General features: G+C 41.0%; 1 protein-coding gene across 4 annotated transcripts in view; it reads right to left on the bottom strand.

Annotated features, from left to right (window-relative positions):
* PPP3CA (protein phosphatase 3 catalytic subunit alpha) overlaps positions 1 to 27,897 on the bottom strand; it is a 199,829-nt gene that overhangs the window by 105,614 nt on the left and 66,318 nt on the right. For all 4 annotated transcript variants that reach the window (XM_075421450.1, XM_075421452.1, XM_075421451.1 and 1 more), the window contains exon 2: positions 12,232 to 12,432. In XM_075421450.1, coding sequence (XP_075277565.1) covers positions 12,232 to 12,432 — 201 coding nt within the window. The remainder of the gene's footprint in view (positions 1 to 12,231; positions 12,433 to 27,897) is intronic.

The following is a 27,897-nucleotide window of genomic DNA, read 5'->3' as shown; positions in this document are numbered from 1 at the left end:
ATCCTGCACCATGCTTGTCTTCTCCCCATACATCTCCTTAACGCTTGTTCTCTAATTTTACAATAAAATCTAGGTGCAATGCTATTGGATTTCCACAGAGGGACCACTGATTTACACAGGGTTTAATTACATTCAGTGCTGTCCCTCTATATTAAAGAGCTGGTTTCAGCCATAAATAACGTGTGTGTGTGCGTGTGTGCGTGTGTGTGTGCGTGTGCGTGTGCGTGTGCGTGTGTGTGTGTTCAGAAATTTAGCAAAAAAAAGAAAGTTGAGCAATTTACCTGCAATAGCACATACCTTAATAAAAACAAAGCAACAAAATCCCAAACAAACCAAAGACCCCAATCCCCAAGTAATTCTAAGAGAATCAGTAGACTACAAAACTATTTTTAGTCTGCTACAATCAGTCATTAAAATAACAAGTATAACATACAAAGCACCCTCAAATCCTTAACAATGATTGCTTTATTGTGCTTAGAGAAACACCTAGTCTCACCTCAGCGCCGGCTTACCATGCTAATCTCATTTCAAGCAAAATTTTGATGAAATAGCTATCACCTGTCCTATGCCCCAATAATTAACTGCAGTTTAGAGTCACATATTTTCATACTTGTTCAGAAGCCAAAGATGAGTTTCTCCTCAAGGGAGTTTTACCCTTCCAACTAGTGTTTTTGAAATTCTTTGGGGAAAAAATATAACCTAGTTTTAAGTATGTATGCTGACCTGAAACACAGTTTTTAGGTCTACATCTCTTTACTTCTAATTGCGTATCTGCTCTGCACTGAGGCTAGCTTTTTCCCTCTTAAGTCTGGTAAGAGGCAAAGGAACTGAAGTGGAACAAAGAAGCAACATTAGCCTTCATAATTTATTGTTCCAGACAACTGCGAACTATTGCCCATGACAGAAAGCAAGCCAAGCAGAAAGAAAATGGAAGTGTTCTTGCACCGCCACTTCGTCAAAGGCTGAATTCACACAACTGATTTCTCTGGCTGCCAGCAATGCCCCCAAACCACATTGCCACCCCTTAGCTCTTGGGCTGTATGTGCAGAGAGCACCGAACACAGAAAAGAACATGCACCAAAGATGAGCTGAAATGTGTTGTGGGTTGTTGTCTTTGTGCTTTTAAGCTTATGGATTAAAATTATACTTAAAAGTGTTCTTTATTAATATGGATTAATAAAGAATAAATCTGACACAGTTCACTCAATTTTCTCTCCTTGATTATTCAGAAAAAAAATATTTTTGGTCTGGCTGGATAAACTCCTGCAGTGAACTCTCGCAATCAGTTAATTGCGATTTCTGAATTCAACCTATTTTGACTAAATCAAACCTATTGTGGTGTTTTCCACCTGTAAAGGTAAAATTTCTTGCAGAGGTAAAATTGGAAGAAGAGGGGAGAGCAAGAGTGACTGTCATTCAACATGGCAATTTTCAGAAGTAACATCTGAAAGAAATGTTGCTGATAACACCTACTGAACCAGAAGGATTCTCCGCAGTGCCTTCCTTTGTGCTGAGCACCAAAAGACTGGGTTTGATTCTTAGCCACAAACTCTTACATCGGAGCTTAATCCACTGCCATTGTGTCCTTGGGTTGTCTGCTCTGAAGACAATGATGTAGCTGGATCCAAAAAAACTTCACAAAAAGGAATGACACTTACTTAGACCAAGCAATCCACAAGGTTCAACACAACTGCTGAGCTCAAGGGATCATTTATGCAATAAATAAAGGGAATGACAAAATGTCATAGGACTTAAGATTCCTCTTGAAAATTTAATTCTCGCTGAATCTTCATCAGAAGATGAGGAGCAAGATCCTCCTCACTTGTCAATATTTTCTCAGGAAGTAATCAGAATCCCAACTGACATCAATACCTCAATTTAAACTAGATTTAGATGCCCAAACCTAAGAAAGCAAGAAGCAGAAGCCAACACAGTCATTCTGGAGATAGCAGCAAGGAACCATTTGAAAATCACCGTTTAATGATTCGATGCCCTAAAAAGGCACATAATGACACAATGAAGACAATGTTATGGCTTGATACACTACAAGTCACATACACTATTGCCACAATCCCCTGTGACACGTGCCAAGTCTTTCTGAAATCAACTGCTGATTGAAAACATGCTCCTGTTCAGCACAATTAATCTTCACAATTGGTGCATTTATTTAGAGAGCATGGATCTTATGAGATTTTTTTTAAACTAATCAAACTGTTTTGAACTATAGCACTTTTTTTTTTAATTTAGAAAGGCAAAATCTTTACAGAGAGTATCACAGACACTTGGAAATCATTCTATAAATGTTTTTTCTAAATAAACTGCACAAAACTAAATGAAGTATCTGTCAACTCTGGTAGTATTTTCTAGAGTAACTAAAATGCTAATGAAAAAGCATCCAAAGACAGGAAGAAGTAGAAGAACCCATCCCACAATAACATCATCTATAAGCATCATTTCCAGCTTCTAATGCTCTCGAGTTATGCTCCTCCTAAGCGATGACAGGTAATGTTTATAATATCTCTTAAGAATGAACCTGCTAGTTATCTCCTTTTCACTTGCCAGTGCTTCACAGTCAGGTTTTGGTGAAAGGTTAGACACACAAACGTAAAGCACAGATGAAGACAAGAGACAGCTGGTGTTAGCTCCAAAAGCACAGCCAGACTCTAAACAATGAGGGCACACATCTGTACAGCCCTTCCCAGATCAGATGAACACAGTGGTACCTCCAAGTGGCAACGATCAGATGACACAAAATGCTATTTGTCTCTATCTCGCTATTAGTCTGCCCCCTCACCCTCCTCCACATCCTTTTCTTCCCTCCAATCGCTGTTCCCAGCTTGATTTCTACCCTACGGCTGCAGGTACAGTGTGATTAAGACAGAAACAACCCCCCTTCCAGCCTCAAGCACATATAAATCCTCTATTATTTCACACACACACACACACACACACACACACACGAAGTGGGGAACGCCGGTTCGTGCATGACTGGTAGATTTTTGTGTTGCTGAAGGGGGGAGGCAAACATATGCTGGAATTTCCCTATGCCCCCCTCTAGGCCTTACTCATTTCAGTAGCTCCTCCATCCAAAACAGGGGAGGCAGGAACGTGGGTGGCTGCGATTTAAGCAGTGATCCCACTGCATTCCCACACCCCTCGCCAATACAAACTACAACTTAAGATCGAGTTAAATTAACCTGAGGCCAGAATGAAAAGGAGGAATAACTAGGCAAAGCTAAGACAACATGACAGGCAAGAACAAAGGATCTCATTCTTTCTAAGGAGGATTACACAGTGCAAACATCAGGGTTATTCTCAAAAAAAATCCAAGTGTCAAAGGCCCAGAACTGCCCAGTTCTAACTCGAGCTGTGCTACTATATGTGCAATATAATGTGAATATATAATTGCAAAGCAAATAAAAAACCTGATTTACAAATTTCAGAAAAATCTCTGAGAACCTACAATAAACACCACTGCTACGATGTACTATGTGTTCTTGGAATTGCCCTAGAAGAAATGCTAACATGCTATACTGTGCCGTCAGTATTTACATGATAAAGAAGCACCCACACGCTAAATGAATTACGGTAGAGCAAAGTCCTGAAGACTTCGGCATTTCCAAGCAGTTGTTTTTGTATTTTTGCTGGTGGTTATTTTTTAATCAATGCAATTTCTGTGCTGACTTGAAGCCCAATACATACTTGATCCTCTATTTCACAGCATCAAATTAAGCTCCCTATCCGAAGGGCATCTCAGATTCCACGATTTCACTTTGGCTTATTTGACTGCAATTTTTGCACCAAAGCAAGTTAACTATAAATGGATTATTTATAAGAACAAGTAAGGTAGTTGTAAAGAATACAGTCTGTAGTATCCACTGTCTTGGCAATAATGATAGATTCAAGCAGCTGCTACTAGAAAACATCAGCTCTGCCAAAATGTCAGATGCTAATGTCTGAAGCAGCTCAATTAAGCTACAAGATGCAATCACTTTGTTCTCCCAGGGATGCAGGCAGACATATTTCAATCCATATCTTGAACCAACAGAAGCATTTATGGAAGGAACAGATTAAAAAAAAAATTTTAATACATACAGCCTTACATCTTTACCTTCTGTCAGAAGCCCCAGGTTTTAAGCCACAAATGACTTGATATATCATGAGTTATCAATAAAACATAAAAAATAGCTGGAGCACTGTCAGTTTTAATCAGCAATCCAATTAAAGGATCCAATCAAGTTCACTTTAGCTGTTCAACAGTATGTTTACATCAGATTTTTAACAGGAGTTTAACATGCAGGTTCTCTGTATTTCAACAACATATTTAATAGTGATATGTAAGGGAAACAACTGTTGCAACAGCAAACTGCGCTCATGAGTATGCTGAGAAAAGAGTATATCTAACACATCTTAAAAAATTATGGCAAATATTTCTTCATGAAGTCTAATTCATTTATTAAGTCAGAGACACACCTCCCTTCTACAAGCAAGTAAAAAGAATTCGACTATCATTTGTTTTCGAGAAGGATGCAAGAGTAGATGGTTTCGGTGATACTTTCTCTTTCCTCCTCTTCCACGGTTTCAACTTGTTCCGTTGAAATGTCATATTATTTATGCAAACAAGATCGTGAATGGATATTTAAGAAAGAAATAAGTCAAAGTTTATTTCAAACTAACATTTACCTCACTGCAGCCAAAATTAACTTTCCTATGATGAAGCAGAATTAACTGCAGGCAATTTATTCTGAGAACGAGGATAATTTGCTGAAATGTGTCCAGTTCGCAGGTGTTACTGGTCCACACGTGCAATGTATACCACTGTGATGCAGAAAGTCAAACTGGTTTAGATACACCAGGAACTTTTGGGACTCACACACATTTTAGGGCTAGAATGAACAAAATACCAGCATGTTTTCAGAATGACTAGCAATACAGTTAAAGCAGCTAAAGAAGTTGCTCACAACTGAAGGGTACCACTACTTGGCTGAGATACAGAAAAAAGCGTCGTACTGAAACCAGCACACTGTTTGGAGGGCAGACCCCATCACTTACTTTTAGTATCACAAGCAATATTAAAGATGCTTTTTAAAGACAACTTTAATGAGTGCATTATGGCAAAGAAGGGAAAAGAGTAATTCTTTTGTTTAACACTTACCTTCAGAAGCTGCAGCATCTAGACTTCAAATCAGCATTAGAGCTTTTAGACTTGGGAGTCTGAAGACACCAGCCACTCAGGATTAAGTTTTACAATTTGATCATGCAAATGCTTTTTTTGCGACACATAAGTAAGTATTATAGTTATAACAGTGTCCTGGAAATTCAATTTTCCTCAACAGTAATCATGGTATATTAGGTTTGGAGTATAAATTAAGTTACTTAAGTGTGAAAGTATGGGGGGCTTTGAGCACAGGGATTTGCGCAACCTGGTCTAGTGGAAGGGATCCCTGCCCATGGCAGGGGGGTTGGAACTAGATTATCTACAAGGTCCCTTCCAACCCAAACCACTCTATGATTCTATGAAAGAGAGAAGTTTTAACTAAAATTGCTTTTACTGATATATTAATTGCAGACAAACTTTGATGTTGTGCTAATATAGATAGATCTTACAGTACTTGTAGGCCCCTAATAAGCAATCTTCATTATTTTTCATAATGGAATCCTACCTTAAACTGCTTCAAAGGTAAAAATCAGAAAGAACTATTTTAGTTTGACTCTCCAATTGCATTAGATCATTTACATGTCTGCTACAGTTTGATGCCAATTTTAAACATTATTGCCTTTTCACTATAATGTGGGCATGAATACTTGTGTTAGCTTGCCTTAGCATTGATCACTTTAGCTAGAAATTCTCGATGTTCATAAAGTTTTAACTTGCACAATGCTAGAAACCTACTAATATTATTTTATGCTACCAAACAAGAGAAACTGGGCAAAGGAAAAGGTATGTGGAACATGAGGAAACACTCAGGCTCAGGAAACCCTGCCATCCCATGGAATAACGTACCAGAGGATATCTGGAAGCCTCAAAGATCATAAAGACACATGCTGGCAGGAAAGGGCTTTCCCTCTATAGTTTTTATGGGCCTACAATGCACCAAAGGTTTCCGAAGGTCACCAGAGCTGCTGCAGTTGTTCCCGCACAGGCTATCCCCAGGTGCCTACAGCCTCTACCCCACCATCAATATAGAGTTCAAATTGCAAAAACTCTCATCGTGCTCACTGTAATACAAACACTACAAGCTATTCAAGTACTGAAGTTGTATTTCCATACTGCTGCGACACTCAACCAAGCCAACAGAATTTTTTTACCCAAAGACATTACAATGAAACTGCAAGTGGGTGTATTCCCCTTTAGCATGCACAAGGTTAGTACTTCTATACCTATTGGAGATACACACGCACCCTACCTTGCCTTATGCGATGCAAAGGGAATAGCAAGGAAGGCACTGCAAGCAACAGTGGTTGCCTTGCATCTATCATGTATGTAAACGTGGGAGCTGCAAAGAGCAGGACCAGTAGAGCAAATGACATGGCCAAGGAAAAGACCTGCAGAGACCAAGACACTTTCCCTTTCTTTTGTAAAAATTTCTCCACTGCAACAATAAGCTTTTTTTCTGTCTTTATCCAGTGATCACCTATTTTCACATACCAAGCTGCAGGCACCTGTCATTTCAAGAAGCTTTGAACACAGGATAGCACAGTCAGGGCTCTCTCAATCAAGCATGTGAAGGTTTAGAACAAGAGTATATGCTTGCTTTACCTATTTTCATTTTTTTCTCCATGAGGGACTGACCGATGCTGCCCCCTGTGCCTGCACATGGCCTGGCTATTGTCGCCACGCCAGAAACTGTTGTCATTGCCACTGCTGGTGGTGGCACTCATGCAAACAGAATTGAGAACATCTGTACACAGGCAGCTGCCTGGGTAATGTTCATGCATTACATATAAGTACCATATGCAAAAAAAGCACAGATTTTGAGAGATGTATACGACTTACGCTTTTGTGTTCTCAGTTTATTAGAGGAAACTCTCATTAATAACGAGGGCAGAGACTAAAAGAAGCGCACACTGAGTACACAAAATGAGAGCTGTCATATGTTACAAGAAGAAACAAAGCACATGTTAATTACTTTTAAATAGATATCAACACGGGAAAAGACTTACCTTAAAAACACCAACACACAGCTCTTACAAGCCTATTCCTTGTGTAGTCATATGTGCACGAGATATCATACTATTTTCATTCAGTGTCTGTATATCTAACAATATCCTCAAGAAACATAATCCAGAAGATAAAAGCAAAGACACACAATGATAGATATTCGACAAACATACCACTTAGAGTCCTAGGTCTACCCTGTAGCTAAGTATGTTATTTAAGGAGGTATAAATTAAAATCACAGAAAAGTTACGGTGGGAAAGTTGTCTAATGCAACCTGCTCCGCTCAAAACAGGGCCAAGCTGCATAGCTGGAATCAGATACTTTGCTGTTTAAATCACATTCTGTAATATGACCTTTGGGTGGTTGTATTTTAATCCCAGTCTCTCTTGTAGCTGGTAATTTTTGCAGATGTTGGAAAACAACAATTTATCATGTTCCAGAAGTGCAGGTTTGGTTGCTTTGAAAAGGACCAGTGAACTGAGGCCCATTAATGTCAATAAATCATGCACCTAGTAATTAAAGTGAACACCACAAATGTTGGCAAAAAAAGAACTCCATTTTTAGGACATGAGAGAATTAAGTTTTCAAGTACAACCTCTCGCATATGCATTACACTACAAATTCCTTAATTATATAGTCACTTTCTGCTCTTTTCCATGAATTGGACAGAATAAACCATACTCAGGCAGCGAGCAACTTTCAAGTTGTGTTCTCTTCACTTGTGTGAAATATGCTTTAGTTACAAAACTTCTACAAATATTACTCTGAAGATGGTATGATCAGCTTACTCAAATACTTTAAACGTCACTCAGGATATCAGTATCTCACGCCTTCAATTACTGTCTTCAAAACACAGGCAAGATAAAGCATCCATCTGACCGAATGAAAGCGAAGCAAGGCAACGTTGCCATCAAAGGCTTTACCTAAATTTGTTTTTCTGACATAACACATTCAAAAACCCAAAGAACTTATAATTTTATGGATAATTCTATAATATACAGAGGTATACACATATACCCATGTACAGAGAAAGCTACCCATGCACTGAAGTCAAAGGGACACATGCTTGGCATGCAGTTAAGAGTGTTCAGTACTTAAAACCAGCAGATCTTAGATCTGGAAGCGAGGGCCCATAAAAAACAAGCAGGTAATTAGTCAGTCATCATGCAAAGGGTAGTGTACGTCACTTGCCCAGAAACGCTCTGTATAGTAATGAGCCTACATAATCAGGCTACATAAAGCTACCCAGGCAATTTGAAATCTGGCATCCCCAACTGCTCTTTGGAGCGTGACTTCAGTAAATATTGCCATCAGGGAGGTTCAGAGATATACTTCCTTAGCCTTCTAGAAAAAAACAATTAAAAATGAGCCAATTTCTCCATGTGTCACTATACTGTTATGAACATAAAACAGGACTGGAAATTCTAAGGCTGCCACAGAGACATCTTTCCTCTGAACGCTGAACAGCTGTAGTGTAGTGGTAGATCAACCTCATTAAACCCACAAGCTTAAGACGAAGACCACATGGCTTCCAAGGGAAGAGGGTATAGATGAAGAACTTGAGAACAATCCATCTGTGAAAGGCGGCTCCCTGTCCTCTTGCCGTCTGCCCACTCCCTGGTGGGTGAAGGCTGGCGTAGACATTCCCCATGGTGCTGCAGGTGACTGGACAGCATCCTGGTAGCCCAGGGTGCCTGGCTCGTGCCTTCCCCACACTGGAAACCCAGATGACCCCACAGCCCTTGTGCCAGCCCCTCACTGCTGCCAGTCAGGCAGGAGACAGGAGACTGGCAACTGCTTCTAATAGAGCTGTCGCGCTGAAGCCAGGCCCAGTCCACCACGTGCCCCTTTCCCTCCCAGATGGGGTGTCTTGCCCAGCTAGTCCTAATACCCTGTCAGCCTCTTGCTCATCTTCCTACTTTGCCTGCCCAGCCATTCTCTGGCAACCTCTGGCTCAGCCTTTTGGTCATTTTCCTTGTCTCGCACACTTTTCACCTCTATCACATATTTTTGTCTTCAAGTCAAGCAGCCAGTCTCAACCACCTCCTTGTCATCTGTTGAGCAGCCCAGGCCCTCTCATAACTTTTCATCCCTACTTTCAGCCTTCCCCTCAATACACTCACTTTTTTGACCCAATTCTCTCCATCCTTCCAAACTCACATTCACAAGTCAAGACAAAGTCGCCTCAACACTTCCCAAATGCAAGAAGAGTCTGACAGCAGAGGACTTAGAGCCTCTCCTTAGTTCAGGCTCTGTTCAGATTCATATCAAGCAAACAGCAGTCCTGTGTAACAATTGCAGGAATAGTTCACCTTGGTTGTAAGCCAGAACTGTAGCAAACTAGGCATGCATGTGTGTAGCAAACGATGAGAACTTGAGCTAAGGTCGCAATGAATTCATCAGCAATACTTCAAAAGGCTTATAACCTTGCCAAATTCTAAAAAAAAAAACCAAACAAACCAAAACCCAAAACCTCAAAATGACAGTCACATTGGTGCTTCCAGCTAACCACAGAGTAAATTTTGTACATAAATGTAAAATACTGCATTCCACATTAAGGCTCTTTGGATGCCTCCCCGCTATTATACAAATCATCTTCTCCCTCAGATCCAGGTCTTCTATGTACCCCACTTTATTTCACATGACTTTGCTTATAAACAGAACTCTGATACTTTTTCTAAGGACAATTATCTCATCCCTTAAAATAAACAAAAGAGAAATTTCAAACTGAGGGATATCTGCGTGAGGCTTTAAGAAAAAACTTTTCATGTGCTTTAATACTTATCAACTATATCACTGTAATAATCCACAGTGCTCTTACTTCAACAGTTACGCTCTTCTATCTCGCTTCTTTTTCATGATCACCATCTCATTAACCAGCTACAGGGATACATTTCTAAAAGAGTAATGCATCTCCCACAACAGATCCCATATTAATGATGTATGACTGTCACTTCAACAAGATTGCTTGCCATGTCTAAAATCTACAAACTGTTTTCTTCTTCACTATCAGTGGTTTTGTTTGTTCTTCCGTACATTTGAAAAAAGCTTTCCTCTACTCCATAGTTATTTCTTGATTGCCTGTATACCTTGCACATCATCGGTCAATTGATATTCTCTTTATCCAGTCACCTGCTGTCATACTACTTCCACAAAGAAAACTGTCAGGCCCACAACAACATGCCTCACAAGCTTTCCCAGCCTCCCCCTCACAATTCATTTTTCTTCCTTCTTTTGATGATCACTTTCATAACTCCAGCTTTCATGTTTGTTCATATAGAACATTAGCACTTCTCAGCTACCCTGCTAACAAGAATTAGGAGCCCAGCTTAAAAGAAAGTAGCTACCAGCCACCCTGAAGAACACTGCAGTATCACAATCACTGCGTGAGAATAATTTCAAAAGCAGGAACAAAGCAAGATGTAGACCCAACTGAAAAAGGAATCAAAAGACTTAAATTATACCAGTGTTATACAATGGGATAACCTTCTGGAGATTAATCTCTAAAATATAATTCAGAACAATTCCTATACCTGCAAAAGCATTTAAGAAATAAGTTTTAAAGAGAAAAATTTAAGAGAGAGAGAACATAAAACATGGACTTATGGAAATCAGTTGGGACACAACCCACCAGACCCGTCCTCCTACAGTCTACATCTCTCAATGGAGTAAAAAAAAAAAAAAACAAAAAAAAAAACCACACCACAAAAAAACATACAAAATCCACAGAAATGTGGAACTTCTGCATGTCTGCCACTCAGTTATGGACACCAGTATTGCATCTCTACGACTTCTTTCATTTATCCTGAAGAATCAAAGAAAATGTCTGCAGAACTTTATTCTCAGTCTACTCGGTGGATCCTTTTATTTGCCCTATTTCCTCTATTCATCCATAAGCAGCAACATGATTGACATCATCTACATCAGAATTGTACAGCAGCATGACAAGCTAATTATCACATAAAAGATGATACACATGACCTCTCCAGGTCAAGCTACAATCCCCTATTTGGATGTAACTTTTAAAATTACAAGCTTTAATAACTTGTGCATCATTCTGGTCCAGATGCTATGCTCTTCAGTTTCAGAGAAGGTTTCCTGAAAATGAAGGTTTTGTTACTTCTGTGTAGTTTTTGGTGAATGCCACCAGTACTGATAATAAAGACTGGTAAGCCTTCTTCTGCAGCAGATGAACCTATTTTTTTTACTTTTGACAGGGCTCTCCAGAAACAAAAGTGACAAAAGGACTAGCCTTCCTAAACCAAGTTTTATAGTTTGGTTTCATAGTTTAAGCTGGCTGGAACTAGTTATCTTTCGCCCCACAGCTGACTTTCTATGCCACAGATCAATTTCTTGCCAAAAATGCGTTCATATCTGATAACAACAACAAAACAGGGGAGGAGGCACATTAGAGCAAGCAAATGCGTTCATAGAACAGACTGCAGTCGGAGGCAGGAGACAATTAGAGAAGGAAATTCAAAGTATAAGGCATTTCCTGAGGATTAATGAGTGGGTGGCAGTGTTTGATAGTCAAGGGCAGGATGGGTTCTGCAACCAGCACAATTCATTAATCCCCCAGGCAACACAAACTGGGATTCTGCTAATTTTTTTCCTTTTTGCTGTACTCGTTATTTTCCTTAGCGTTTAATTAAAATTTCCATTTACTCTGACACCACTGTTCTTCAGAGCCCAGCACTGTCTGTACGTCTGAACAGTGCTACTATGGTAAATGGCAGCCATAAAATTATGGAATTAACGCCTGGTACAAAAGGCCAGATAACTTTTCAAGTTTAAGAAAGTTCTTCTAATCTTCCCCTAAAGACAAAAAATGTTCTCTGCCTCAGAAACAGAAAGGGCTCAGCAGATGTGATCCTTTCCTCTAATTTACAAGCTGCTTGATGGCCTCCATTACCCTACTGGTAGCAGACAAAGAGAGAACCGAGTATTGGAGAGCACAAACGATTTTCAAGCTGCCTTTCAGCTGCCTAGGAAGCCACATACACTCATGCATTACATAACGTGTCCTAAACCAGCAACCATCCCCTCCATCATCATAACTCCATACTAACCAGTGACTGGTGCATCGATGTCCAGCAAATTTTTTTCCTGGCGAAGAATTGAAGCTCCCTCCGTTATTATTCTCAAAGCAACGGTCTCTTCCAGTCTCCCTTCTTTCATAAGGTGTGCCTTTAAGATATCCACACGGGGTTTTCCATCATTATCAAACACTTCCTTAGCTGTGAGCCGGTGACTTGGAGGAAATGGGACAGCTGAGTGGAAAAAAAAACATAAATATCTGGTCACTTTTTGCAGTAAAACCTCTGTTACTGATAATGACACATTTCAAAACACATCCCTGCTGCAAAACAGCATTAGCATGAATTTTCTATTGCCTCTTGTAATTTGTGGTTTAAATTGTACATATATTATCAAAGATAGCATTCATGTGCACGTATTCTGCAGGCTACATTATCTACGCATGCAAGAACAACTAAATCATGGTTATAAAAAATTAAGAAGAAGATTTAGATACTTACTGGTAGATACATTCAAACAAGCCCCCAGAAAGGCATGGGAGTATTGGGGAAGGAAGGGAATGGAGCTTAAACTGCTCTAGTAGCACTAAAGAACATTGATATAACGCTCCCTTCCATTAAGAGCATAAAATGCACAAACAAGTGCAATCTTTAATTTCCGTGCATGGACATGCATAGATACACTCCAATTAAAATGCTAAAATCCAAGACAGGCCTCCCTCTAACGACTTGGGGTAGGGGGATGGAAGATGTCTTCCCCATACAAGTAATAGTTCGCTACGCAAGATACATTCGAAGCCCATCAACACGCGCCTGAGTGCCAAACAGACCACTCCAGTGCAGGCAGGGCAGAGGATGCATCAGACTGAAGCTGGAAATAAATGAATAAATAGGCGGGTTGCCCTAGCAACATGGCAGCGACGAGCGAGCTGTGTATTGCCGTCACGTAAGGTCTGAGGCGTACAGCAAACTTCGGACGCTCCTGCTCCCACTCTCCTGGAGCCAGCTGGAGCGAGAAGGCTCGGAGCAGATGCTGGCAGCTGCTGGGATGAGGCCGGAGTGTTATCCCAGCTTAACCCCCTTTCCCTCGCAGTTCACTTGGAGCGGTGTCAGGCCTGCTGCCTCGCCAGCCGCCCAGGGGCATTACACCGATGCTCCCTGCCGCTGCGGCTGCGGGAGGGCCAGGCCAGCCAGGAGCTCAGAGCAGGGAGATGGCCGGCCACAGGGCTGGTCTCAGCCGGCTGCAGACGCAGCGCAGCCCCGTCCCTGCCAATGGGCCCTGCCTCCCACCGAGCGCCTTGCCGGGACCTCCGCCACATCACGAGACACAAAACTCTAATGCAGCAGACCAATACGTCTGATAGCTTCACTTTTCTTCCCGCTTCACAGTCGGCGTACATCAGACACAGCCCCCAAATCACACACATCACTCAAAGCCCAAGCCAAGAACTCTTCACTTACACCACCGGGAGTAACAGAGCAGATAATGAACAATTTCACTTTGTGCAATTATCTTCCACAGACATTTTCAACACAAACATTTTCAGAAAATGTTGTGGGGTTTTTTTGGCTCTTTTTCCTTTTTTCCCGCCCTAGCTCCAGTAGTCCGTTCACTTGAAATAGTCCGGTGTGGACTAACGATCCTGGGTCTTTGCAATACACTGACGCCCAGCTGCTCTCAGACTTAAACATGGGACAAAGGGGGAGAAGGCGAAAGTTTATGGCATCCCTGACACCACCGGCATTCTCCTGAAGCAATGACACCTACAACCAACAACAAAGTTAAAATACAGCCCTCAGCTCTGGAAAGCCCTATCACAGAACTGTGATGGTTTTTCTCATCGACAAGAACTCCTAGATTGCTTTAAATTAGCTTATCTTTTGAATGGTACTTCTGAGGTAATGTTGAAGACCACAATATCATCTTGCTTTTCACAGCTACCACAGTTAAGCCTATCTCACGATGCTCACAAAAATTAGGAGGTTATATGCTTTCTGAATCTTTCATATATATCCACAGCAGGTCCCAATTCCTCAAAAGCAAGACTGCTATATACAAAAGCTATAAACAATTATGCAACACAGAAAAGAATAATAATTGCAAGAAAAAGGAAGGTGAAGGAGAACTCCACAGTTGCCCAAGCCTTTATCCTCCTCCTGGAGAAAAAAAAAAAAAAAAAAAAAGAAAAACAACCCCCCCAAAAAAACCTAAAAAGCCTAAATCCCCAAAAGGACGGTGGGTCCTAATGATCCTCCATTTCCTGCATGGAGGAAGGAGGAGAGGGACAAGTTATTACGTATCTCTAGTCAGTTTGGCTGGAAGAAGCATGTACCATTAGCTTGCATTCCTTTGCAAGACAACCACCTTTTTTCTTCCCCAAAGGTGTCATGGTATAAAAACCTATTCAGCATACTACTACTTTGAGGTAACTACCATACATGTATGTATGCTGAAAGGAGATTTTCACATTTATAAAGATAGAGCAAAACAGGCAAGCAAAGAAAAGCTATGAAATGCTACCTACTGATTCAGAGAAAAATACAGCATACGCTGCAGCACTGTAAGAGCTCTGCAGGCAGATTCCTAACATGTACCAGTGGCTAATTAAAGAAAAAAAGATACTGTTCCAATAGCAGATGATTAATGATTAATTAGCAAAAACATGATGGACTGAACAGAGCACAAATTGCATCTTCCATTATAAGAATATTAATTTTGTATGTACACATACACAGAGCTTCCACAGAAGAACAACGTAAGAAACGGTCATGTTCATGTGGAAGTCAGTTAATCATTCTTTACTGGTATCACCCACAAATGCCTGAATCAAAATCCTTTTATAAATACAACACTTCATTTCCATTGCTTTGTCTATAGCAATGTTACCATCCGAATACACAGGTATCTATCAGTTTCTCTATACCTGCTTTCTTTTTCCAATTTTTTTAAACCTATGCTATCAGCACTTGCAACAAGTAACTCTTTCTCTCCCAGCAGTTTTTCTTTCATCAGAAATAAAAATGAGAGCCTTGTCAGACAGAGAGAGCACACACTGGATGCACAACAGGGAAGAGCAGGGAGCTGGGAGAGGAGCCCAACGGGAGAGGCAGGAGGAGGAAGGAGCAGCGGGTTGAACCGCCAGCACCCAGCTCCTTGCCACGGCACAGGCTCAGGGGACGATTTTGTAAAAACAAGTGGGAATCTGTATTAAGCAAAGGCCACAAATGGAGAGGGGATAAAATTTTCATGTACATACCACATGTATTTTTAGAAAGTTTAGTGGCAAATCCCACTACAAGATCACAACACAAGAAAGTCATGCATGCTCATCCATACTCTGTAAAACTTTAAACCTGGACTGGTCTCCACCTCCATTTACCTTTATTTCTTTGTACTGGCATTAAAAAAAACAAAACAACCAGCTATTTTACCATGTGAAATACTACCCTGGTGGTTTGGTAATAAAACACGGAACACAACAAAAAGCAAAAAACCAAAGTTTTTAACCCTTTACCTCAGCCTGTCAGTAGCATCCTCCCGAGATCTGAAAACACAAGAAAATACTCTTTAACCACTTACTGAGGTTTTTTTTTTCCTTGTGCTATCAGGTCTCCTGAGCATGTTCCAGCAAATGGAGAAAAAGATCAACCTGTTATTTTACTCTTCCTGCAGGCTCCCGCAAAACCCATCTTACCAATAACACAGCCACTGCAAAGGTCAGACACATCGTTACTGTTTCTCTCAAATATTAAGCAGCCTCTCTAGAACAAATAAATAAACCATAAAGAGCTGTGCTTAATTAGAGTGGACCATCGGTGCACACATAAATAAAATACAAGCATGAGGCAAAGCAAGCATTATTTTCTTTATGTATTATTCATTCAAAAGTGAAGCTGTACACTAAATTAATATTCTCAGAGGCTGCCCATAAGAAAAGCTTTGTTCATCAATAGTCAAGTTCCTTGCAAATTACCTCCCTCTCTAATGCTGGTCCTATACTTTCATATAACTTATGCTATATGTCTGTATGTAACTATGTTTATAGCACACCAAACTTCCATGAAAAATAAATGTCAAGCCTGCATGTTAGCTATTCCTGATTCAGAAGCATCACTGGAAATAGCAACCCCTTTCTAAAACATCAAACTTCCATGTGCCATTTTAAGACACTATGTATTTGAGGACTCTTTTTTTCACTAAATCTGCTCACTGGATTTTTGCTAAACACTTTGAAAAAAATAATAATTGTGGATATGGTGAAAGTGTTGGAAATTAAAATATGGAAAATAAAATAATAAGAACCTATGAGGATTCATATAAAAATTTAGCATTAATTTTTCCCCATGGGCCAGCAGTTCTCTAGTGTAATCATAAGTGGTCAACTCAGCTGTATTTGTTCAAAGACTTAATTAAATCAACATCACTCAAGAACAAGGTCTGTCACTTCACAGAAAGCTGAGGGTTACATGGGCAAGCTAGTCAATACTGTATAAAGAAACAGTCCATCAAAAAGAAGGTGCTGTTGCATTAAGTCATCTTAGAGTAACAGCACCTGTAAACCAAATCTGGAACAGGCAAAGAGGGTCACTCCTCAACAAAGGCCACATATACCAAATTTAGAGAGAAAATAGAATGGAGTTCCTTTGACACACATGTCAGCTGGCAGCATGGAAACCCGGCCACTTGAGAAGATGCAGGAACATCTGTGACCCAGAAATAACCATTATCAATAGACTTGGCAGTCAGTTGTGGCAAAAATGGTAAGTATTTACCCAAGATCACTGACTCCTCTTTGTGTATCATGTGTGTGCATTCTTCTCAAAGAGCAACTGCAGGCAATAAAGCCCACCACAATAGAGCTGCTTAGTTGCTGCTGAAGTCATAAACCAATTCTCGTCCTTGGTGTCATCACCAGAAGGTACTACAGGCTGGCAAGGAAACTGCTTTACTGAAGACAGACATGAGCCTTGCTAGCATCATTTCTTGATCTACGAAGGCTCAAAACAAAAAAAGAAAAAAGGAAAATAGCAAAGACTCTTCATCCAATATCCCAGCCCCGATGACTATTTTTAATATCTTCTGACATTTCAGTCAGAACTGGAGAACACAACAGCAAAGACAGAATTGCCTTAGAGAAGCTCACTTCTAACTTTGGACAGAGGCTCACTAGGAAGGTGTCTATAAAATGTAAAATGAAGGGCTATGTCAATTGTGTAGTGTCCCCAACATGTTGCCAAGTTGTTTCCAGATGCTATGGCACTTGATGTCGCCTTCTGATCACTATGCTTCACTCCTCCACGCCTCACGTGAAATGCCCCCCACCTAAGCCAACCCATTTGGGCACATCACAAGCAGTCCTCACGTAGCATAACTCTGTGAAACCTATGGGAAGGAAATCATTTACACAAAATACTTTTGGAGGATTTGAGCCTCAAGCTTGCAAAGGAAAGATTAAGTCTCATCCCCCTGTAGCACCCTGCTGCTTTACAGAAGAAAGCTGCACCCGACTGGCTGCGAGCAGAGACTGCACATTGTCCTTGGAGCTATTTCGTTACCTCTCAACAATGTGGATACATTTTTGACAGCATAATCTTATCTCAGCTACCTCTGTCATTTCCACGAGCGCACAGCGACCTTTATGCAGACGGATGAGTGGCACAGCAGAGAGGAAGGGCACCAAAAGTCAGCATTAACTTGGAACCACAGAACTGGGCCAAAATCCTGTCATTTCTGTCGAATTACCTGGCTGAGGTAAGAAGGTATTTTCAGTGTCCTCAAACCTGAATTCCTAACAGTGTCTTTCCTCCACAGTTACCGGTTCTCATAGCTATCAGGCAAAGAGGATTAAAGGCCACAGTACTGCCCCTTCCCACCCCTTCAGGAACTGGTATGGTCTTCGCAGGACATTACCGCCCTTCTCCAGAATACACAGTACCTAATGAGAAGAGAAGTATAGAACAACACTTTTCTTCAACTCTTTAAAAGCACACAACCAATCTCCTCATAAACTCCGCTCAAATTATACATGAAAAGAACAACAGTAAGTAGCTATACCACCTCAAGTCATCACACACACACAAAAAACATCCCATTAACACCCCCCCTCCCCAAAATCACCCACCAATATAGGATTTGATGTTCTTTATATTCACCACAGGAAATCTTAAAAACCCTAAAGAAGAATTCACATAACGAGTTCTTCAAAACGGTTACAGCAGTAGCACATTATTCTTACTCTGGGCTCAAATGAAGTGTAATAAAACACACAAAGGCCTGGATAAACACACAAGAGTCCCTTAGTCGCTTGACTTTCGTCTGGCAAATTGATTGACAAGTACCCATCCCAAGCGCTCTGAGTGCTTTTATAAGTTAAAGTGCTGACATAAGTAACACATATAAATTTGGATTACCATAACCAGCAAAATCTCTAATCATCAATCATTATCAGACAATTAGTAATAAAAATGTTTTTCATTTTGTCAAAAAAATCTGATAAAATAAATCACATTCAAACTTCTGCAGAAAAACATTTACAGGCAACGGACACATCAGAAAGCATATCCTAAGAACCTAGGAAGAGGTCCAGGTTGGAGAAGGAAGGGAAGGAGATACGCTCTAAAGAGCTGCCTGAAAAAGGCCTCTAATTCGGAGAAACAGGACTGTGTGAAAGATACAGTCATAGGGCATGTGGTTATTTACTAACAGCATTCCCAGCGTATCTTCTGACCAACCACTGGAATAAGCAAACAAATCCTATCAGTCTTATAGAGCACAAAGCAACATGCGCCCCTGATCACATGCAAGTATCTTTGACATTTATCACCCCCTCCCATCCACAGTTTATGGATAAAAAAAACAACTACAAAATAAAATAGAGAGGAAAAAATTAGTTTAACAGGAAATATTCCCAGTTAGGACCAACACATACAGTTAAAACTGGAAAATGTGATCGTAGCTTCCTGGCCTCATCAGCTAAGTTTGTTTTTCTACTTTGTGTGTTACACCCAAGTTTTTCCATAGGCCTCCAACTGCATACTGTTGAGCTTTGTTTTTATTAGCTTTTGGAATAGAGAACAATAATTATCCAGAGTTTAAATTCCTTTATAGGAACAATTCATTTGGAGAAAACAAAGTCAGGGAAAAAAAACCTGTAACAATGGAAAATACCAAAGGTCTTCCAAGACTTAGATAAGGAATCAGCCGCACTCCTCCATCTCCCAAAATACTTCAGTGATGAATAATTTCTTTTCTATAGTAAGACTTCACTATTGTTCCTAATTGGAAACAATTCGGAAGTGATTGCACATTATTTCGATCTACTGGGAAAAAAAATAGTCAATTCTAGGTCCAGAATAGCCTTCAGGTGTCAATACAGATTTATGGCACCATTTTCTTCTGACTTTCCAGTTCAACCTACTTCAGTCAGTTGACACCACCAAATTTCAGTCTCTTACCTGGCAACGTAGCTAAGAGCACTGCAGATCATCCCTCACCTAGAAACTGAGGTCTTACTTAAGACTCCCTCACTCCTTTAGAGCATAACGGGATACCATTACCAAGTTTGGTCAGAAATCAGCTTAGCTTTGAGGTCTACCTCAAAGTCTCCAGTGACATGAAAAGGAAGAAAAGCAAACATCCTTTCCTTTCCAAAGCTGCTCCATCAGGACAAGATTCAAACAAATGAAGATTCAGAACCCAAAAACTGGCGACTGAGCATGGTCTGGCATTAGTCACACGAATGTGTTAAAACCAGTCCTAGGAGGAGAGATGAGAAAGTGCAGCTAAAGCAACCTTTATTTGCAGATACTCTGTTTTCTAACACTGCTTAAACTTACACTATAGAAATTGCTCTGCTTAATTTTCAGCCTGCAGAAGTTGCTTCCTGGAATAAAAAACGCCAGCTCACCACTTGCTGCTACAAGAAAGTCAAGAAGCTATTCATCAGGCAGAAGAAATGGAAGTTCCTGCTAAAGCTACAAAGCAATCCTTTAAAAAAAAAAACAAACAACAAACAAAACACAAAAAAACCCTTGTGTTTCAAATTTATAATGTTTTGGCATCCAGCAATCAACACTTTGCCCAAAGAGCCTGTTGCCTTACAGGGCAAAGACAAGGGGACAGGGACAGTAACAGAGCTCTAGGCTGCTAGCACTGACTAAAGGACTTGCAAGTAGTATTTTTGAAACATGTAAGTTTCAGTTTATTTAAAAATTTTCAGCAAAACAAACCTTGGGGGAAAAACACAATCAAAAAAACCAAACACGTTACCTAAGCCAATAAATATCAGGATGTGAAGAACATTTAAAACATCAATGTCTGAACTACTCCATGTGAACTAAGTCCTGGAAACCATGCTAAGACACATGGAAAACAAGGAGGTGATTGGTGACAGCCAACATGGCTTCATTAAGGGCAAATCATGCCTGACAAATTCAGTGGCCTTCTACAATGGTGTTACTGTGTTGGTGGATAAGGGAAGAGAAACTGATGCCATCTACCAGGACTCATGCAAGGCATTTGACACGTGTGACATCCTTGTCTCTAAATTGGAGAGACATGGATTTGATGGATGGACCATTCCGTAGATAAGGAATTGGCTGGATGGTCACACTCAGAGTGTTGCGGTCAACGGCTCAACATCCAAGTGGAGACCAGTGACGACTGGTGTTCCTCAGGGATCGGTATTGGGACCAGTGCTGTTTAACATCTTTGTCGGCAACATGGACAGTGGGACTGAGTGCACCCCCTGCAACTTTGCTGATGACACCAAGCTGTGTGGTGTGGTCAACACGCTTGAGGTAAGGGATGCCATCCAGAGGGACCCTGACAGGCCTGGGAGGTGGGCCTGTGTGAACCTCTTGAAGTTCAACAAGTCCAAGGGCAAGGTCCTGCACACAGGTCAGGGCAACCCCAAGAACAAATACAGGCTGGGCAGAGAATGGATTGAGAGCAACCCTGAGGAGAAGGACTTGAGTTTCTCAACAACACACCCAACATGACCCAGCAGTGTGCACTCACAACCCAGAAGGCCAGCCACATTCTGGGCTGCATCAAAAGACGCATGGCCAGAATGTTGAGGGAGGTGATTCTGCCCCTCTGCTCTGCCCTGGTGAGACCCCACCTGGAGTCCTGCATCCAGCTCTGGAGCCCCCAACATAATAAGGACATGGACCTGTTGGAGCAGGGCCAGAGGAGGGCCATAAAAATGATCAGAGGGCTGGAGCACCTCTCCTGTGAGGAAAGGCTGAGAGAGTGGGGGCTGTTCAGTGTAGAGAGGAGAAGGCTGCGGGGAGACCTTATAGCAGCCTTCCAGTACCTGAAGGGGCCTACAAGAAAGCTGGAGAGGGACTTTTCACAAGGGCATGGAGTGACAGGACAAGTGGTAATGGCTTCAAGCCAAAAGAGGGTAGATTTAGATACAGTAAATAAATTCTTTACTGTGAGGGTGGTGAGGCACTGGAACTTCCCCAGAGAAGCTGTGGATGCCCCCTCCCTGGAAGTGTTCAAGGCCAGGTTGGATGGAGCTCTGAGCGACCTGGTCTAGTGGAAGGTGAGGTGACCCTGCCCATGGCAGGAGGGGTTGAAACTAGATGATATTTCAGGTTCCTTCCAACCCAAACCATTTTACGGTCCCATGAACTCAAAAAATCACACTGATCTGTAAATGTTAACATGGTTTATCATTTTGCTGGTCAGGAGACATGCAGTAAGTAGCGATCTACACCAGTACTTCACAAATCAGCCAGACAAGGCCAAAGCTGTATAATTAAAGTCTTACAAATATAAATATGTGCACGGACTAAGTGCAACAGGAGCCAAATTCACTTTAAAAAGTAGTTGGAAACAACAGTTGATGGGTGGCTTTTCAGTGTGGTGGGTTTTTTTTTTTATTTTAATCCCAAACAGCTTTGCTTGTTTCAGTAGCATTTTTGCCTTTGACAGAAGTTTTAAATCAGCATACTTCTGCACAAATGAATCTATACTGACTCACACTGGTTTGTGTTGTATGAGGAACTGACCAAGCTCTACATATACTAGTATGAAAAATCTCATTTCAGAATTTTACTAAAACTGTATTCCGCTTGTTCAGCCATAACCAATAGAGAAGAATCACAGGATAAGCTTAAAATAAAATGCACTTGATTATAGAAGAAAACTAATTTGCGCTAGGTTACACCTATTACTGATCCAATAACAGCTCTTTCTTGTTTAGGGGTCAAGTCACATACCTGGAAAAGCAGCAACATAAAAAGGTACCAGTCATTTTAATTTTTTTTTCGTCTGCAGTTTAACAGCTAGACACTAATAGTCTTCACAGCATGGTTTGGTTTCTTGTAGATTAGGATTTAGGGACATACACAACACATTAAACAGAGTCATAAGAAATCACAAACCATCAACAACAAAAAAAAGCACCCAAATGCAGTTTAAATGACTGGCTTCTCCTGGAATTGAAATTTAATCAACTCAGCACAATTTGTTTCGTCTTGCCTGATATCAGAGGTACCGCTTGCCAGTTCAAACTAATGCCTCAGTTCAAACTAGAACCTTTAATGGGGAAATTCAGCCCTCCGTTTTCAGACAGGGTGCGAGCAGAAGGCAAAGGGTGCGTAAGCCCTCGCTGGGCCCTGGAAGCGACAATGCCTTTCGCTCCCGATGAAAAGAATTGAAACTCTTCCAGCACATTGTATGAACTGATTCCCAATGACGATTTGTTCTTCTTTCAACATGCTCAAAGAACTAATTTTCTTGTGATGTTATTACAGTTCACATAGATCAGTGCTAAAGACTATGGATCATATTCATCACCATGCTATACTGCTGTAATTCCATTAAACAAATGTTCTTTCTAATCCAGCATTAACTGATCACACTGTGAGCTTTGAAACCGGGTTCAGCCTGCTCTGAATGTCTAAATAAAACTTACCAAACCAAACCGAGTGACACTGGCATTAATCTGAAGTAACGTGGCTGTGAATCAGCCTTGGTATTTTCGTTCGGTTTTCATGGCTCGCCTCTACCGGCACTTACACCACAGTCTGCACGGAAATCCTGCCCTGGACTCCTCTCCAAAGCAGCAACTCTCCACATTCATATTTATTTCCATCAACTAACCTGGAGTGCTGCAGAAAGTTGTTTTCATTTTAATGATAACACATGCAGAAATACATTTAAAAAAAATTAAAAATTTAAAAAGGCAAGTTTTTGTTGATTGGACCATTGTGTACTTTAATAGTCTTTTAAAAAAAAAAAAAAAAACAAAACAACAACAAACCCTGTTGCTCTGGCTTTTATCTGGGTATACATGGCAGTAACAGAGTTTCAAAGCCTTCAGTATAAGCTTCTAGTCCTGTATTTAAAAGGATATTTAATCCAAATTCTCCTTTTATTTATTAAAGATGCTTTTATATTTTTTGTAAACCATATCTTCCCTCAAATCTCAGTTGCTGTGTAATAAATGTGTTGGATAAAAATAAATCTGTCTTAAATTACCATTTTGCTGATACTCTCTGAAACATCATGTTCTTAAGCAGAACATCAGAGTTTAAAAAGCAGCTTTATGAGGCTGAGAATTGGAGAGCTGTGCTTTATTCCCAGGTCTATCGTGTGCAACCAATGTAATCTTCGCTTGCTGATCACTACACCCACAGAGAGACCCCAGCACTGGGGTGCTCAGTTCTGTCGCCCACCAGCATGTCGGGTGCGGTGGCTCTGTGAAGGATGCCCACATGGAGACTGGCACGGCACAACAGGACTTCTGACGCCCTTTCCAAAAAGGTCAACGAATGAGCACAGCTACCAGACAGAAACCGAGAAAAGAGGACTCTCATCTGCTAACGGTGAGGTGGAGGGAGGCCCTTTTTGGTCACAAACCCCCTGGTGCAGAACAGGTCACTATTATTTCAAACCAAGGTCAACAGAGATTTCAGTCAGCCACTTCTTCATTCAGTCAATTGCTGTGGCTGAGACATCACGGCTCAATACCACCACCTCTTCTCTTAGTGAGCACCTCAGCTATAGACCTTCCCAAGCTGAGGTCTGGAGGGCCTCTCCCCCACTCTGACTGAGCCCAAAATACTTTCCAAAGATGACTCAGAAGCCCTGGATCTGACCAGGGGAAAGGAAACGTAATGCTGCAAACTAGGCAGATGCAGGCACCAGGCAGCGGGGAAACTAAACTCCTGCCTTCTGCTCCAAGGAATGCTGCCACATTTAAAATGTGGTGGTTGATAGGGGCAGGGAAAAAACACAGCCTCATCTGTCCTAGGATCAGGAATTTTGATGGTAGTGTTCCTCTCCTACATGAGCAACTTCTCTGGTCCTAAGGAGTCTGAAATTTTTTTTATGTTAAGCAGTAAATTTTTAAGAGAAGCTGAGGAAATAATCTTTTCCTCCAGGAAGAAATAATAAAATGTTAGTGCACCTTCCCACAAGGAGAGAAATTTTACTGCTCTTTGAACTGAAAAGTTTTAACTAGCTTGGGATGTAGGCATGGCTACAGGATTAAGGGGGAAGGAGGAAGAATGGAGGGACAATTGTGCAAGGTATTGCTGCAGCACAGCAGGATTGCAGTGTGCATACATTTATAAAAGTAATTATTAATAATGAATGCCAGGACAAATAAAATTAAGATGTTTTCCACATAAGGAACAGTAAAAACCGAAAATGGCAAACAGGACTCAGGTGCTCTAGCCAAGATTTCAAGTTAGGTTTTCTGTAAGGTTTCTGCTTGTATATGAAAGTAAGCACCATTAGCCAGAGGAGAAGCCACTGATGCTGTTTGTCACGGAAATATAAAAACAGATCTGTTCACCAATGGATTGCAAATGATAAAACTAACCTACACATTTTCACTGGTTCTTAATCTCTCAAGACCGTTCGTTCACTGAATTGCTAAGAGATGAGCCTATCTGTAAAGTTTATCAGAATTTTTTGATCAAATGACCTTAGCAAGAAACAGGAATTTACGTATGTGAAATATCGTTATACCACATTACTGATCTAACTAATATAGCTGGCCTATTACATTATTACCATAATGAAGCAAAGCAGCATAAGACAAAGCAGGACCTAGAGAAGCAAGCCATAATCACAACCCAGCACCATAAAGCCACCCAGCACACACGATCCGTGCACGTGCCGGATGGGTTTTCTCTCCGTGTGCTGCACAGCTCTGTTTTGTTAGATGCATTATTTCACTTCTGCATATCATCTTGACTCAAGGAAAACAACTCTGACTTAAGTGGAACATAGGGTTGTTAGTGCTTTTATTCGAATATCAAGGGGCTAGTTCCTGTTGCTTGTAAATGAAAGCAGCATCTTTCCAAGCCTGCAGTTACCTCTCACACCGAACAACGGGTTTGCATTACGCGTGTAATGAAGACCTGCAGATAAAAGGCATACTCCACAACTCAGAGGAGGAGGCACAAGAAGGCACAAGGCCAGAGAATTCACTGGTTCTTGCTTCGTGCAGCTCTCCTCACCTGTGCAAGAAAGGCAGCAGGCAGGTCAGAGAAGCTTGGAAGGGAAAGAAAACTTCACAGCCTGAACAAGCGGTGAGAAAACAAGCAGGTAAAAAAGACAGGGTAAATGATTTGGGTACTCAACACCACCTGAAACAGATCCCGAAACACACACAGACAACCTTCTCCTGTTTGATTCAACTCTTTCACTTTTGAAAAACTCATGCACCTTTAATAAAGCCTTAGGAAACAATAATTAACAAAATTATGCCTCACACTTCTATTGCTCCTGCACAAAATAATTTCCAAGGCCTCCGGTGTACAGCTGGCCTCTAAAATCAAATGGAGTAAAAACACCAACACAAGGCCTCCAAAGTTTAGAAATATTTAGGTTTTGGAATTGTCCCTTCTTTCACTCTGTGTTACAGGCAAACTTCTGATGCACCACATATTCAAAACTCCTGGCACGGCTTCACTGTGTTGTAAGCTTGACCTGTGATTTGATCATACACGTGCAGCAAAATCTCTGGGCGACGCTGCGTGCTAACGCCCTGATGCAACCCCGATAAGGCTGGGTGAGAACGTCACAGAAGGAGCAAAATATTTGCTGCATCTCTCAGCTGAGCCCTCCAGCAGGAATCCTGCGGATGTCTGGTATTTACTTGCAGGACAAGCACTTCAAACCATCTCTGTCAAGGCTTGCTGTCGTCGTCTCCTTGGTAAGAAAATGAACGCCTTTGCAGAGTGGTTTGTTGTTCAGAGAAAGGGCAAAGCTCATCTAGTTTTGACCATATGCGAGAATCACATTAAAAAAGGGTACATAATATCATTGGTTCCATCAGCTGGAAGATGGAGTTGAAATATATGCCTTACTGACCTGAAAGGTATGTGAAGCTTTGCAAAGCCACTTCTCTAGATGTGCTATGACCAAGGCAACAGTTACTACAGGAGACCGTGTAACAAAAGGAAGCACCTTTAACATGTCCAGAGGTATTCCAAACCAAGCAATTTATCCTACACATCTTCAAAATCAAGAAGTTTTGTGGTTTGGGGATTTTTTAAAATAATTTCAGCTTTGCACAGTTAAAAATAATTGCAATAATTATGCTTCTTAAAGTTATTTTTAACTTCTGCTACCCTGCACCATCTAAAGCGAATTCACAAGTACCTGTAAGGTAGACAGAGACTGCACCCAGACATGAAGTATTTATCATACTAATTCTAAACAAAACACACTGATATGCTTTGTATTTGATAGACAATCTGATGAAGAAATAATGCACACCATAGCAGTATCAAGACATGTTGCTGATGCCTTGTTACAGACTCTCACATGTTTCATAGTAAAGGACTGAATTATGAGTACAGGAATTATAATGAATTTATACACCTGCGTGCCTGTGTTTGCATGCGTGTTCATGCACACAAGTAAAACCTACACAGATTACAGATCTTGTCTGTTAAAGCTATACAGAACAAGGGAGAAGTACCACAGGCTGTATCGACTTCACACAAAAAAAACCCACATCACACACAGCTGAGAAATTAAAAACATTTCTCTACGTTTGCTGACAGGTAACACTACATTGTGCAGATGTGAAAAATTTGTCGCTTCCGAGAGTGCCACCCCAAGAAATTAAACCAATCCTGTAAAACTTTGGGGGAAGTATACGTCCTAAAGTCTCACCACCACAAATGAGAGACTCCAGCTGAATTCAAAGGGTAATGGACACTAATCCACATGCTTCCGAAAGCCTCAAGGATCATATCCAGCAAACACACCGGGATGGCTGCAAGGCTTCTAAACTATACTAACTCTCAATCAACACACATTCAAGCACAAACCCCCCAGAAATACCTGTTCCATTTGAACAAGTTTTTGAGGGAATGGGTAAAAAGAAATGCATCTTGGGTGTACGTGTACCCCAGGCAATTTGGATCCTTCAGATCCTTCTAAAATAACATCTATTATACCTGACATGCATACGGAAAGAAACTCCTCAGTACAAGCTACCTCCATTTCGACCCAAGTCACTACAGCAACCTTGCCTTTGTTCAGAGAGTATCTTCAGCAAAGCCATTATCTCCAGAAGAGTAATGCTCTGAAAGGAGAACACAAAAGAGTCTCTTGTGTTCTATGGGCAGTCAGTGGGTAGGTCCAGGTTTGAAGCATTAAAGTACCCTCTTTTATCACCAGAAAACTTGAGGGAAAAGGTAAGCCTTTCAAAAGCCCTC

This window comes from Opisthocomus hoazin, chromosome 5, assembly GCF_030867145.1.
Source record: "Opisthocomus hoazin isolate bOpiHoa1 chromosome 5, bOpiHoa1.hap1, whole genome shotgun sequence".
Taxonomy (NCBI): domain Eukaryota; kingdom Metazoa; phylum Chordata; class Aves; order Opisthocomiformes; family Opisthocomidae; genus Opisthocomus; species Opisthocomus hoazin.
This window is presented reverse-complemented; position numbering and strand designations above follow the sequence as displayed.